A 16,435-nucleotide genomic window follows, 5' to 3' on the forward strand; every position below is an offset into this window, starting at 1 on the left:
GTAGAAGTCTGAAATGGCATACAGGAGTGAGGACTGACTGGCATAGCGGTCTGCGGCGGCGCGACGTGACGGGAAAGCAGATTTCTGCATTTTCTCAAGAAAATTTGAAAGGGGCTTGCTCGTGCAGAACTCGCCACCACGGTGCTCGGGTGTTGCGGGTGGTTGCTATGGTGACGTGATGCAGTTGCTAATGCGTTCCGGGAGGTTGTTAAGGCATGGCTCTGCGGTCGCTGGATTGCTATGACTGCTCTGGTTGGTGTCTAAGATGTTGTAAGGTGGTTGCTAGGTTATTTTGAAGTGGTGCTATAGGTGATCCTTCAGGTTTATTTTATTTACTTAGTAACTAAAATAGTAAGTAAATACATAAGTAAATAAAAAAAGTAAATAAGATAAAACGAAAAGGTCATAAATAAATAATATAGAAATAAAATCAAATGTATTTATAATATTTATTTTATTTATTTATTTAATTTTAATAAAAAAATAATTAAATAATAAAATTAAAAAAGTTAATAATTTGTTTTTTTGGTTTATTTATGTAATAGTAAATAAGAAAATGGGTCAATAAATGTTTTATTTTAATTTATTATTTACTTATTTTATTTTTATTTGTTTGTTAATGAAATAAAAAAATGAAAGTTGTTTTTAAGAAATCACACATTTCTCCTTAACAAGCCACACAATATAATTGCCATCATTTATATCCAAAACACAGACAGCGTGGGTGTTGCACCAAAGTATGAGCAATTGTTATAATCATGCTTGCTTTCGCAGACACTCATTTTTATTCAGATTATCATTCTTCATGCATAACATCACATGGACTAAAATAAAAGATTAAAGCGTTTTCACTTGTGACCACTGATATCAGACAGCCAAAAGGTAAAACGTGATTAAGTAATATGAAAATTGCTGTTATTAATAATGCGCGCATATGTTAATGGCTCACGCATGGCTGCATTGAAAGATGCACGTCACCTCAGCGTGTGTCAGCCTCATACATCTTAAGCTGTTTGGCTTAGAGGAATCTGTCCATGCATTCGAAAACCCAATAAAGAGATTTTCTCTGGATTTTTCAGTCCATCACGGCGGACACAAAGTCAATGTGGCTGGAAGTGACTGAGCGGTCTTCTATCAACTAACTTTCACACCTGAACTAAGATGCTGTTTCTGCGGCACACGACATCTGTTTACCTGCAAAGCCTCATCTTGTTTTCTCGAGGTGTGCTGAAACTGAATTAAATTTCGAGGCGGGCGTGTTTCGCACAGCGTGACATGGATTTATGTTTTATATTGTGGAGTCAGGCTTTTTTAAAACAGTGTAAGCAATATATGAAGTGATTTAGACAGCTCAGTGTAGTGTGTATAAGATTATGATGGAGTCTCAGGGTGTTTCTGTTATTCAGGAGGATCGGGGAGGTGGGGGCTCTCTCGGTTTGCACCGGTGGGGTTTTGTGAACTTTTGAAATGAGAAATTTGCATTTGTGATTTTTGTCAATCCCGTAAAGGGGGTTGCCAGGGTGTTTGGAGTATTTTTTGCTTTGTGGTTCAAGTCAAACGTTTTTTTTGACAGCGCTGTTCATATCCGCTCCTAGATTTTACCCAGAGGAACTATTGTAGTATCATATATTATAATATATAATAGTTTGATGGAGTTCTCCAATTTGTGTATCAACGTACATTCATACGCATGCGAATGCGACAGACCGCAAACGCAAGCCCGTCCAATGATATTTCTATTGATATTTCCATAGAAGATCAAAACGTCACAGCGTGACCTCTCGGTACAGAAATGTAAAAAATGGAGGAATCGCGCCCGCCCATTTTTGTACCACTGTCCGAACGATCTTCGAATGCTCAAAGTCAAGTCTGACCGCAGCTTTAGTCTCAGATGGTTCTCTTAAAATTGCTAAATAAAATTTTTAATTGCCAAATCTGTAAATTTGATGAGAAATGTTTGAGTTGATATTGAGATCTTCAATAATAGTGACTTTTGATTGCAGACGAGACAAATCTGAGCTCATTTTGACACATTGTTGACATCTGTTCTGAACTAATGACACATTTTTCTGTAAGTCAGTGTATAAAATATGAGCAATTGTACTGTAATAGCGCTGCTTACCTTAGCGTGGAAATGATGGTAATGTCTCCACTACAATGAAGCTAATATTAGTTTGCAAAGATCTGGATGCTTAGACTGTTATTGGAGTTTTATTGTTTTCTTCTTGTTTTATCCATAATAATCTCTGTTTTCTGTTTGCAGGATGAGTCGGTTTATCTCATGGGAGATGTAAGCCCTTGTTTCCTTCTTAAGGGAGATGTGGCATCCAGAAAATGTTCCGTCTACATCTGCAGGCATCTGCTAGCAGAATAAATGACCATGTTTGGATCACTTTAAAGACCTCAAATAAACTCTCACTCTGTGCACCAAGGACTTGTGTTTTTTATTGTTTACTGCCGTTATTTTTGCCTCAATAACATTGCTTTTAAAAGTATTTTAGTCTGCTTTAAGGTTGTACTCTTAAAGGGATAGTGCACCAAAAAATAAAAATGATTTCATCATTCATTCACGCGCATGTCATTCCAAACCTGTATGAGTTTCTTCTGCAGAACACAAAAGAAGATATTTTGAAGAAGATTGGTAACCAAACTACGTTCAACTCTATTGACTTTCATTGTATGAACACAAAACCACTGAGACATTTCTCAAAATATCTTCTTTTGTGTTCCACAGAAGAAAGAGTGACGTACAGGTTGTAAATGACAGTATATTTATTTTTTGACCCTTATTGCTCCAAGAGCCACGTCCTGCAGACTCTCATGTTTGAAAATCTTTATAGGACTTACACATTTAGAAATCCTGCTGACAGTGTCTGGAATAAAACATTATGTTCTCGAATCAAATTAATCTTTGTCTTATTGGTTTATCCGTTCATCTATCGCTCTTACACACGGTTTATCCGTAACGGCACATGCTGACGTCCACTGCAATTTGAATCAATCAAAAAACAACCGTTGGCTCTGATGATGGGTATATTTCCACAATCCTTTGCGCACGATGACCGGCATGCCTACAAGACGAAAAGTTGGCAGTTGCAGATCATTATCCTAGAAATCGCGAAGACAACAAGGTTTGTTTTCATGATGCGACAAGCACAACAGCAGGGGTTTGACACGTCGGACAGGACATGATGCAAGTCACCGAGAGACAAGGAAGGCACGGTGCCCGGGGCTAATGAATAACACAACATGATCATTCTAGTGCGGAACTTTAAATACAAGGATTATTCAAAACGCAGGTAGTTCGATCGCATTTACAGACTTGATTATTTAATCTGGGATTAATGACACGGTTTCGCCTTAGGCTGCTCCGTCATGTCACTTTCCTTGTCATGTAATTGGTCTGTCAAGCATGAAGCCCGAGATATAGGATCCCATGTATGTGTCTATCAGTTGCGTAACTTCACACATAACTGCATTTAAAGAAGCCGACTATTATTAGAGCAGTCAGCACCTGAGCACCCGGCCCGCCGTCTCTTTGATCCTTTTTGGATGCTGGAGTCATATCGCTGGTACTCGTCTGATCTCTTTGAAGATAACCACATAACCTTCAGATCTCCAAAGTTTCAAAGGAAAGCAAAAGTTTTTGGCAAACGGACAAAATCGCTCGATGGTTTCTATGGCAACGTCTCTTATGCTCAATAACATGGTCGTGTTGAAGTGGTCGCGGTCGCATTCATGCATGGATGAGTTTAACGCGCTTACATGTTAACCATGTCATTTTTTGTGTTTTGCAGGTGGCGCCTTAAAATTCCGGACCAAAGTGAACCACCGGCAGTGCTGGAAAATGAAGATCTGTGTTGCTTTTCTCATGGTAGCTGTCCTTCACATCACTCACGCGGGTATGTTTCTTTTTTTTGCTCAGTCAAAACAAACGTTTAATTGTTATATACTGTCAAAATAAAAAGAATATAAAAACAGTGGAAGTAAGAAAATGCTACTTTTTTTGGAAAAAATTGAATTGGTGCAAAACTCGTTTATGCACACGTGAAGCTGAGTGATTCATTGCTATGCGGTTGCTAAGGTGCTTGGGTGGTTGCCAAAGCATTCTTGGATATGGGTGGAGTCAACTGGAAATTGTCATAATTTCCCCTTCAAAATTTTGACAATTTCCAGTTGACTCCACCCAATTAAAAAGTCATTTAGAACATTTGGAAGTCACACTACCCTCCAAAATAACGTAACGTAACATGCAAACGTAACGTAACGTACGTGAAATAATTGTATTAATAAAATAATTATAAAAGTAAAATAGTTGTATTAGTTGTAACTGTATCTGGTATCCGTCTATCATCAGCTATCCTTTTTATATTAGCTGACAGAAAGTATCGTGCCATTTCCTAATATACAATATCAAAAAGCTAGTCTAAAGCCGTCCAAAACACACCAACATCCTTCCAATTTCAACGGAATCCATCCTACAGAGAAAGCGTCTAACTGAGAGTCTTATTACAGACAAAGCCTTGCGGATGCAGTTTGCCAAAGCCACAGCGGCCCTGAGAGATTTTATTCCACTGCGTTTCATTCTCGTCCAGCATTCCACAACTCGCATTAAAACCACGACGGTACAATCCATATCTTTACAAGTCTGTCAAACATTCTGTCCATCTCTGCTCCATTCGCATTTTCTTGGCACGGCACGGCAGCTGCGGCGTAATTTCAAACAGAAGTTCCTTTAGACCTTCGCTCGCTGTAATTGCAAACATGAGTTGCGATTATGAAAAAGAAACGCAGCCTCCTGCATTAAAAGAAAGCGGAGAATGGAGCAAAGGTTTTTAAATTGTAAAAAAAGTATGATCGCATGATTCAATTGCAACTGCGTAAATCTACGAGAACATGCTTTCATGTGTGTTTAGCTATGTTTGGTTTGTGGTATTTCAAGCAACGCTGTCATCATTCTGTCCAGCGAAGTGGATAATTTGCTTTTAAACACAAAGCACGGTGGGTTTTCACAGTTCCACGGCGACATGGGCTCTGCACATGGTGATGAGATTAATGCATCACTGCAGGATAACTTTAAAAGCGTTTGTTTGAAATGACAGGCCGCTGCGATTTATTTTATTCAGTGCGAGCTGAGCATTAGATAAATGAGGTAATTGATTAAAGACACGCTTAAATCAAACCTTTCTTTGTCGTTCTTTCATCGGCTTTTCCTTTAGTTTGTGAGGCTTCTAAGGAGAATTTCATATTTTGCAGAATGTTGTTTGCTTTATAGTTTCACGTGGAAACTTGTATTTTTGAAGCATGTGCGGCTTTGTTCTAAAATGTACAGATGACGATATAGGCAGCGTTCCAAAAGATATCTTCTAAGATGTCTTCAGGACTAGTCGGCTCCAGTCCTGGAGGGCCACATATCTGCTGAGTTTAATTCCATCTCTCATCCAACACGCCTGCTTGTCATTTTTTAATGGATCTTGAAGACTTTGATTGGCTTCAGGTGTGTTTGATTAGGGATGGATCTGAACTCTGCGGGACAGTGGTCCTCCCGGAGCCGAGGTACAAGCGCTGTTCTGATGCTGAGGAGGTGGGGAGATCCGAGTTGAAATGTCCCCCTTCTGACCTCAATTTCGGTCAATCGCATTTAAAAACGGCAAAACAATACTCATTTGTCAAATTACTTACAGATTTTAAAAGCTGAGACTTCGTTTTAGGAGGCAACCTGGAAATTAAAGTTTGCATTTAATCACGTGTCGCAGGCCTCGCGGCATCTCGTCACGTTTGATGGAACTTCCCTAGTAACAGGGCTGACATTTATCAGGTGAACTTTGGGATTGCATTTTTTAAAAGATACATTCGGTGATGTTTCTTAATCAAATAAAGCACATGATTATGCTGCTTAGCCTGCAACGTGGACACACGTACAATGACCTAAAATGTTGTGTATTATGTGAGAATATTACAGACTCAAAAAACACAAGACAAAGATCGTTCTATTGAAGCCCACATTAACAGACAAAAGCTTGTGAGATGCACTTTCACATTTTAAACGTGCTAGCCCATTAAATTTGTATGCATTTAATTGTATGCAGTGTCAAAACATCTGAATGATCCCAACAATAAAATAAGATCAAATTAAATGAAATAATACAGAAAATAAAATAATACATGAAATAAAATAATGCATAAATAAAAAAAAAACATAAAATAATTGTATACATAATATAAAATAAAATAATTGTATACATAAAATAAAATAACTGTTTACATAAAATAATACATAAAATAAAATAATGCATAAAATAAAAACATATGTAAAATAATACATAAAATAAAATAAAATTACTGTATACATGAAATAAAATAATTGTATACATAAAATAAAATAATTGTATACATAAACGCAAATAAAATAATTGTATTCATAAAAGCAAATAAAATTATTGTATGAATAAAATTATTATTAATAATAAAATATTGTTAATACAGGTATTTGTTCACTTCAATTTATAACAAATTTAAAAACTTTCTCGTTATTTTTGATGTGAACGAGCCTTTATTTTTGTAAAAGAGATTTAAATGTGCATTCAATATTTAAATGATGACAAACATCTGAAACAAGCTTGCTTTACAGTACATTACAAGGCTTTGGCTTTTGCTCTGAGCATTTAACAGCATTAAATGGAGAACAGGACCTTTTCAATATGCAGTGACATGAACCATCTGACTGCAGTCTGACAAACATCTGCGGCGGCTGAACTGCTGGCTTCATTTGATCAGTTTGATAATGGCAAACTGTTGGAGGGTTATCACGGTCCAGCTTTGGTCTAGACATCTGAGACGTTTATCTGCAGACATCTGAAAATGTTTGCTTGCTTTAAAGGGGTCATATCGTTTTTATTATTTGTTTATTTTTTACTTTATAATGTTTATATTTATCTTTTTTTACTTTGCTCTTTTCTCTGACCTGTAGATTTATATGACCTGATACATTTTCGCTGCTGCTTTTAAGACTTCAAATCTGCCTCTTTAAGTTTGCAGAGATGTTTTGAGATGCTGTACAGCACTTTGCTAAACTTTTACTCATAAGCTGTGGGGTTTTTTTTTTGTCCCGTACAGTGTATAAGTTTCTCATCCATTTGCTTTTGCTAAAACCTGCATGACAGATTCACAAAACAGTCATCCCTGAAATATTCCACACAAAATGTGAAGGTCAGATTGAAATGATCACAGACCTTGTTAAAAATAAATTGTTCCATTTGTAGGTTTGTGTTCCTCAGGAAGAAATAAAAAGATTTTTTCCCTCTAAGGGTTACAGTAAACATTTATATTACACTATTTTAAGAGATTTCATTTGTATTTCTACCAGTTGATTAATTTAAAATGCTCTACATTTTGCAGATGACATGGACATTACAATTTTTTTACGTAATTACATTTAAATGCCTTTCTGCTTTAGTTTGTCCAGATAAGATGCCTGGTCTTCAACCCTGGACTCCCGGTCACAATGAAGCTCATCGAGTTACTATCGGTTACGGTCGCAAAGTTATCCTCACCTCCTCTGCGACGGTCCATTCCATCGAGATCCTCAACGGAGGTAGACTGTCCCTAATAAAACCTTTTTTAAACATTTAAGCAACATTAAACCAAAGTTTGAGATGGGCAGTGACATGATCGTGAATCAAAGCGTAGTTTATTTTCAGTGAAAATGCAAATGCAGTGAAACAATGCAGCATGCCTATTGGTTGAAAATTAAAGGGTAGAGATGGTGATTGGCTGTCTTTTTTTAGGGAAGCTTGTGATAGCCGATACCACCCGACCCATTTTGCTGCGAGCGAAGCACATCCTCATCGGAAACAAGGGCGAACTTCACATAGGCAGTCCAGATTGTCTTTACAAAGGCAACCTCACCATTTCTCTCTTTGGCAGGTAAGAACAGAGAGAGACTTTGAACATTTTCTTTTAGACTTTTTCAAGGAGAGCCGTCACGATATCAGATTTTCACTACACTGTTTTCCTGGAATCCACGTTAACAGTTTTATCACTGTATCTAATAAAAGGGTTTTAAATAAATGAAACCATTAGTCAAATTTATTTTTCATTTTGTGTATTTTTCTTTTTTGCGGTCAATGAATCACATTCAAAATACAAATGTAGGGAGGCAGAGAGAGAGTTTGTAAGATCTCTTAAGGCAAAACTTTAACATGCACTGAATTATTCACGATATTATGATATGTGTCGAATTAACACTATATCAATTATTTACGATATTATGGTATGTGTCAAATTAACACAGCATCAATCGTTTACGACATTGCTATATGTGTCTATTTAATACTACTTCAATCAATTACTGTAATTTGCTATATTATGATGTGTCGAATTAACACTATATCAATCATTTACAATCATTTACGATATTGCGATATGTGTCTAATTAATACTAGATCAATCAATTATGGTAATTTTCTATATTACGATATGTGTAGGATTACCACTGTATCGATAATTTACGGTATTGCAATATATGTCAAATTAACACTGTATCAATCTGTCACAGTATTATTGTATGTGTCAGATTAGCCCTATATTAATCCTTTACGATAATTTGCGGTGTTACGATACGTGTAGAATTAACACTGTATCAATAATTTATGATAATTTGCGGTGTGTGTCTAATTAATACTAGATCAATCAATTACAGTAATTTGCTATATTACGGTATGTGTAAGATTAACACTATATCAATAATTTACGATATTACGCCATATGTCAAATTATCACCATATCAATCGCCACGGTATTAATGCATGTGTCAGATTAGCCCTATATTAATCCTTTATGATAATTTGCGGTGTTGCGATATGTGTAGAATTAACACTATATCAATAATTTACGATAGTTTATGGTATTACGGTATGTGTTTAATTAATACTATATCAGTCAATTACAGTAATTTACTATATTACGGTATGTGTAGGGTTAACACTATATCAATCGTCACGGCATTCATGTATGTGTCAGATTAGCCCTATATTAATCCTTTATGATAATTTGCGGTCTTGCGATATGTGTAGAATTAACACTATAGCAATTATTGTGCTTTTTAACATCACGATTATTGTTAAAACCAGTATATTTTGACACTTCTATCAATCACACAGTACAGTGTTTAACAAATAAAACTGAGTACAGTCTATTTTAAGGTAGTTACAAATAACTCATTCTAAATAAGCAGGAAAACAGCAAATGAAAGTTTTGATTGCTAATTTTGACTTGCCTCTTTAAAATTCTTGTAGCTTGGTGTCTCATGGTGCACAGTTGCAAACCCATGGATTTTTCTTGACCTCGTCACAACCTAACAATTTGATTTTCATTTGTTGTATTGGAACAGGTCTGATGACGACGATGATGAACATAGTTATTTTGGACGAAAGTACATCGGCGTCGGAACTAGAGGATCGTTAGAAATCCACGGGCAAAAGAAGCTGTCGTGGACGTTTCTGAACAAAACACTTCATCCTGGGCAAGGCAACGAGAAGAGTTACCACTTTGAGAGGAGCTGGGGCAACAGAGGGATCATCATTCACATCATCAATGCCCAAACTGGAGAGGTGCTCCATTCTGATAGGTCAGTGCCACATGACTCACTTCCTGTTGAGCTTCGGTCTGCCTGCTCTCCAAGTTTGTGCTCTTTAAGCTTGCTTTTAATGGACGTGTTTTTGCTTCATGATGGATTTAGATGGAGTTAGAACATCGTTTAAAACCGACTGATGGTTTTAATGTGGGCTTGGAATTAGAAAAGTAATTACAAATCGACTGTCAAAACAAAAGCGGCTTCCAAGTTGGCAGCTTTGCGGGCGTTTGAACGGCATCTATTTTTCATCGAAGAAAACAGTGTCTGTTATTGAATCGCCGTCTTCAAACGATCAGTCATGCTCACAACCGCAGAGTATGCTCGTTGGCTTCTGTAATTCTCCTCGACTGGGCCGTGATTCATCTCTGTGACCCACTTTTACCTTCGCGTGTGTGTACAGGTTTGACACGTACAGGAGCAAGGACGAGAGCAGACGGCTGGCCCAGTATGTAGATGATGTGGAAACTGGACAGATCTTGGCCATGGTGGTTAATGATGAAGGGTCCAACAACCTGGAGGATTCGGCTAAAAAGGCTCTCACCAAGCTGGGGAGCCGGCACTTCCATCGCCTTGGTTTCAGGTAACATTACTTATTCCCAAGAGTTAAAAAGGCCTTCCCACCGGTTTAGAATTTGCTTCGAAAGTCAGCGTGTGTTACTTACTAGACTTCGGGGGAAGCTTGGTTGCATTCACACTTTGCTCTTTGCATTACAGCTAGTCCAAGATCAGAACAGGATGTTTGGTTTGCCAAGGTTTCGGCAAAAATATTTCCAACTAGGAAATGTGACCTTTAATGTTATGGCAAGGACTGATTCCTAACACTTCAACTAAAAAAGCCAACGTTTCTGTGATGCATGATGAACATTTGCAAGATGCACAGTTTTTACCAAACAGATGTGATTGTTTCCCCTTAAAGGGATAGTTCAACTAAAAATGAAAGTTCAGTCATCATTTATTCATACTCATGTCGTTTCAAACCTGTTTGACTTTCTTCTTCGGAACAAAAAAGAAGATATTTTGAAGAATGTTGATAACCAAACAACATTGAGTCCCGTTGACTTCCAAAACCACAGAGACATTTCTCAAAATATCTTCTTTTGTGTTCCTCAGAAGAAACATATGAGTCACATATGGGGTTTCAACCACATGAGGGTGAATAAATAATGACAGAACTTTCATCTCTTTAAACATTTGCTTTAGAAACATCAGCGGTTTATGACTCAAACTCTCTTCTTGTAGATCCTCCTTGAGTTTAGTTCCAGCTCAACTTAGAGGGTTCTTACGCACCAGAGAAAGCTCCGATGAAGCGTGTAGTGAATAGGAATGTGTTCGATCGGTTTTCAGGGTGTGGATAGAGCTGGATCAGTTTGAAATCAAGCAGGATTGCAGCAAATTGGATTTCCAAAAGGACACTGAACCGCCCGTCTGAAATTCTCATTGCTGATGCCCTTTTATTCTTCATTGTACTTTTCTTCAACCAAAAAGTCAAATGAGATCTCTCTCAGATGTTGCTCTCTCATAGCTCAGGAGATTTGATGGAGTTATTTCATTTAAAGGGGTCATATGACACGGCTAAAACAAATATTATGGTTTGTTTTAGATGTAATGTAATGCGTATACAGGATTTAAGGTTAAAAAACGTTGTATTTTCCACATACCGTGCATGTTTGTATCTTCTCTTTGCCCCGCCTCTCTGAAACGCGCAGATTTTTTACAAAGCTCATGGCTCTGAAAAGCGAGGTGTGCTGTGATTGGCCAGTTAACCAGTGCGTAGTGATTGGTGGAATACTGCAAGCGTATGAGGGAAATGTAACGCCTCTTACCATATTTGGAACATCAGGTTCCTCTTCAGTTGTACTGACAGGTACGCCCACCTTACTTGCCTATACATTTGGGCGGTCTTAGTCAAATCAGACCACGAACTGATGTAGATTTGTGGGGGTGTGGCTACACGAGGCGTTTCAGGCAGGTCTGGGTGAGCATTCGCTTTTACATAGAATGACTCTTTTGTTCCCACACTTTCATTTTTGCAATTTTACGTGTCTAATACATGCATGGGCGACTTATAACACACCAGAGATAAAGAAAAACACGTATTCGCGCCATATGACCCCTTTAAGGATCAACTTAGTCTCGGATGTTTCTCCTAAAATTACAGAAACAAATGAGTGTGCAATTGATGAGATTCATGAAGAGTATGGAGGTGTAAAATTAAGGTAAAATAATCTGGATTTGTGTAAATTTGATGAGAAATGTTTGAGTTCATATTTGAGATCTTCAATAATATTGACTTTTGTTTGCAGACTTGACAGATCTGAGCTCAGTTTGACACATTGTTGACATCTCTTGTCAAACTCTAATGACAGACACATTTGTGAGATTTCTGGCATACGTTTTTGAATAAGATATGATTTGAATACTTTTAATTTTAGAAGAATAGTATACAAATTAGAAGGCAGCGTTTGATTGGCTGGATCAGGTATGTTTGATTAAAATTGGAAATTGGAAGTACACATCTCCAAACAACAGCATTCATGGTTAGAATATTGCTGTTTTTATGAAAATAAAAGATTCAGTTTACATGAGTGAAGTCAGTTTCTGGTTAGATAGCTGTGATATACAACTTGAGTACATTTACATTTATTCATGTGGCAGACGCTTTTATCCAAAATGAGACAGACAGAGTTATTGGTTAGTCAAGACAGACAGACAGAGTTATTGGTTAGTCAAATAAATGTGGAACAGGTATGTTTTGAGCTGTTTTTTGAAAGTTGTGAAGGATGCTGCAGTTCGGGTGGAGGCTGGTAGTTCATTCCACCACAGGGGAACCGAATGAGTAAAGGTTTTTGCAAGCGAATTGGTGCCTCGCTGTGATGGAACAACCAAGCGTCGCTCATTTTCAGACCAAAGATGACGGGAGGGGATGTAGACCTGGAGCAGTGAGTTAAGGTACCGGCTGGGCCGGTATAACAAGGAGTTCTGTCTTGGAGAGGTTTAGTTGTAGGTGATGCTCTCATCCAAGAAGAGATGTCCAGAAGGCATGCAGAGACACGGGCAGAGATGGTGAAGAGAAATAAAGCTGCGTGTCATCTGCATAAAAATGGTACGAGACCCCATGTGCATTAATTATTGGACCCAACGAGGTGGTATATATAGAAAAGAGGAGAGGAGCAAGAACTGATCCCTGAGGAACTCCAGTTGTCAGCTGGTGAGATCTGGATGTCTCGCCTCTCCAGGATACCTTAAAGGATCTGCCTGTGAGATAAGAGTCAAACCAGTTGAGTACAGTTCCAGAGATGCCCAGTTTGGAGAGAGTGAACAGCAGGATCTGGTGGTTCACAGTGTCAAATGCAGCAGAGAGATCAAGCAGAATAAGGACAGATGACAAGGATTTAGCCCTCGCCTGCCATAGGTTTTCGACGACAGACAGGAGAGCAGTCTCCGTAGAATGTCCTTTCTTGAAGCCGGATTGCTGACTGTCCAGAATGTCGTACTGTGAGAGATAGTGCTAGGTGAAAAGTGACTCAAGCTAGATGGCTAGGTGCTAACTACAGCTTCTTAACAAACAACAGTTACCTTAAAAGCAGTGCAGGAAGTTCAATATTCCTTTGTTAACAAACAGCTACTAGTCCAGTTCAAGCATACACAGCAAGTTCACTACAGCTACAGCTAGCTAGGCAGACAAAATGTCTGGTCAGTTGGCAGTATGTTAATGAACACAATACTTGTTGTAGGTGCATATGTTAGAATGCATCCTAACTAGGAATTTACTTTTGCCTTTGTGTACTATGTGAAGTCATTTTCCTGCCTTGGATGTTATTCTATAACATTTACCTATAATAAATAAACAAGTTATTTTATAATAATTATATTCTTAATAATATAAATCTAATTATAGATAAGTTATATTAAAATTAAATTATAATTAATTGTGTGCATAATTCGAAGTAAAAATCTATAATACATTTATTAAAAATGTTAGCTTGTTATATAAAATATAATAAATTAAATCAACAAAAAATAGACTTATAAATTGGCTTTTATATGTGTAAGAAAATTACATACAAAGGCAATGCAAAGGCGTGAACAGGTGCAAATTTTGAAATTATGAATTCAAAATTGAATTGTAAATAAATTATAATCAAAATGTAATTATAATTTCAAATAATATAACAAATATATAATACATTTGTTGAAATATTAACTTTTGTAAATTAAATATAGTCAAAAATTTCATTTTGATGAAATTTGATTCCCAGGGTACACAAATATTAATTAAAAAATGTATACCTTGAATGCACCATCTGCCAAATTCCAATTAATTTTCTTTTACAGTGTTTGGGTGACTAATATTGGTCACATAATAAGCTGTAACATAAATGACCTCAGCAGAAAATCACAGTCAGATGGCATGAACATATCCAGAGTTTTGTATTCCTGTAAATATCTGCATGATTGTGTCCCATGCGGGAACACAATACTCAAGGCAGATGGATGGCAATAGAAGCACCTGTCAGTCTGGTCTGAAGAAAATTGTCTTGATGATCCATTGCCGGTCCATTTCTTCCAGAAGGAAGCAGGGCCTGATGGGAAATTCGGCCATTGTAATTACCCACAGACCTCCCTGAGAACCTCGAGCCGCCAATCACACCCTGAGTCAACATCTTTTACAGCGGAGAAAGGCAGAATGTTTGTCTAGGAGAGATATCTTATTCTCCTGTTTGTCCCACCGTTTCTTCACCGTTTCTCTCTTCCTCACACTTTATCTCTTTGGGACTGTTTTTCCTTCAAACATCTTCTGGATATCTCCACATTAGAGGCGTTTTGTCCTTGACGATTTGGATTGGGAAATTGTTGACAGAACAGAAATAAAAGAAACATGATTAAATTTACCTCAATACTTTAAAGACATCACCACTTAGGTCATGGATCACAATGGACTGGAAATAATTTGAAATGTTATATAGATCACATGAGCTTGTTGAGAGTGAATGTGTGTGTACGTGTGTCGGCAGGCACCCGTGGAGTTTTATCACGGTGAAGGGGGACGCAACATCATCGATGGAGGATCACGCTGTCTATCAGGGTATGACTCTTTTTCTCACTTAATCGCTTCATGGATGGAAAACAAACACGAAGCTGAAATCAAATATGTTGAAGCAGAATCTTTTCCCATGATGCCAGCTGATCCTTTGTATGTGTGCGTGTTTAGGAACCAAGGCTTCTTCTGAAGCGAGGAGCTCTCGAGTGTTTCAGTCGGGTTACGGAGAACATTTCACCATCACAACCCTCAGTCAATGGGTGCAAGGTACAAACACAAACAGATTTTGAATGTAAGGTGTAATGGTTATTTGGGTGCCCAAATATACATTATCATAACTGTATTCAAATAAAGTTCACCAAATAAACAAATAAATTCTATAAATAATATGTAATATATGTATTTGGGACACTGGTAAACATTTTTAATAAACCAAGCTGCTGAGAAATTTGGGCAAAATTTAGGGCAAAATTACACCTTCATGGGGGGGAAAATTAGGGTAAAATGATGCCTTCATGAGGGCAAAATTAGCGTAAAATTATGCCTTTATGAGGGGCAAAAGTTGGGCAAAATATGCCTTTATGAGGGCAAAAGTAGGGCAAAATTATGCCTTTATGAGGGGCAAAAGTGGGGCAAAATATGCCTTTATGAGGGCAAAAGTAGGGCAAAATTACCGCATCAAAATAATTTTCAATATTTTTGTCTTGTTTTTCAATATAAACATTCCTAAATTAAAAACATTTACTTGAGACGCAAAACGACCTAATGTCGTGTTTGCTGAATTTTTTTAAAACTTAATGAGTTAAAATACTTTTCGAATGTTAGTAAAGAAAAATCACCTCTGCGAGTTTTTTTTTTTTTTAAAGCTAAATTAAAAACTTTATATTTTAATTTTGAAACTCAAAGTTCTTTTATATTACCACATTACTAGTTTGTTTCTTGTATTAAGCATAATGCATTTTTAATTTGGAAATTTAATTGTCTTTTCCCAGAGGCAAATCTTTTTTTCTTGCATAGTCGTATTTGTTTTGTTTTGAAGTCAAAATGAAGTCTTGATATCTTATATGATTTTCCCTCACACATGAATATATCCTGATTTAAGTTTAAGAAGCAAGTCCATACATTTGTTTTGACAGCTGTTTGAAGTCATGAACATGTTGTCAATGCTATTATTGTTACTCTTTTTTTGTAATACCAGCTATTTTCTAAAAAAAAGGGGGATTTCGCCGCATATGATGTTCAAAGTTACTTGGGTTTCATATGGTATCTGTATATTGGCTACTGTATGGCAGTTCATTAAATATAACTTCAGTTAGGATTTAGGAAGATTCTGTGAGGGAAATAAGTATTTGATCCCCTGCTGATTTTGTAAGTTTGCCTGCTTACAATGAAATGAAGGGTCTATCATTTTTATGGTAGGTTTATTTTAACTGATAGAGACAGAATATTAAAAAAATCAGGGAAAAGGTATTATATAAAGGTTATAAATTGATTTGCATTTCAGTCAATGAAATAAGTATTTGATCCCCGAGAACATTGTACTTGGTGGAGAAACCCTTGTTGGCAAGCACTTAATGTGCTTCTCCTTAAGCCACTCTTTGGTTGTCTTGGCAGTATGTTTTGGTCTTTGTCATGTTAAAGGCACATCCACGACCCATCTTCAGAGATCTAGTTAAGGGGAGGAGGTTCTCGTCCAAGATTTTACGGTACATGGGCCAGTCCCTCAGTCCCTCAATGCGGTGAAGTCATCCTGTATACCT

At 37.1% G+C, this 16,435-nt stretch overlaps 1 protein-coding gene across 5 annotated transcripts in view; it reads left to right on the plus strand.

The window, feature by feature from the left end:
• cemip (cell migration inducing hyaluronidase 1) overlaps positions 1-16,435 on the plus strand; it is a 95,981-nt gene that overhangs the window by 39,476 nt on the left and 40,070 nt on the right. For all 5 annotated transcript variants that reach the window (XM_057356065.1, XM_057356150.1, XM_057355909.1 and 2 more), the window contains exons 2-8: positions 3,798-3,902; positions 7,457-7,594; positions 7,788-7,926; positions 9,392-9,628; positions 10,035-10,214; positions 14,650-14,720; positions 14,847-14,942. In XM_057356065.1, the coding sequence (XP_057212048.1) occupies positions 3,848-3,902; positions 7,457-7,594; positions 7,788-7,926; positions 9,392-9,628; positions 10,035-10,214; positions 14,650-14,720; positions 14,847-14,942 (916 nt within the window). In that variant the 5' untranslated portion in view covers positions 3,798-3,847. The remainder of the gene's footprint in view (positions 1-3,797; positions 3,903-7,456; positions 7,595-7,787; positions 7,927-9,391; positions 9,629-10,034; positions 10,215-14,649; positions 14,721-14,846; positions 14,943-16,435) is intronic.

This window comes from Triplophysa rosa, linkage group LG1 (genome assembly GCF_024868665.1).
Source record: "Triplophysa rosa linkage group LG1, Trosa_1v2, whole genome shotgun sequence".
NCBI classification, from domain to species: Eukaryota; Metazoa; Chordata; class Actinopteri; order Cypriniformes; family Nemacheilidae; genus Triplophysa; species Triplophysa rosa.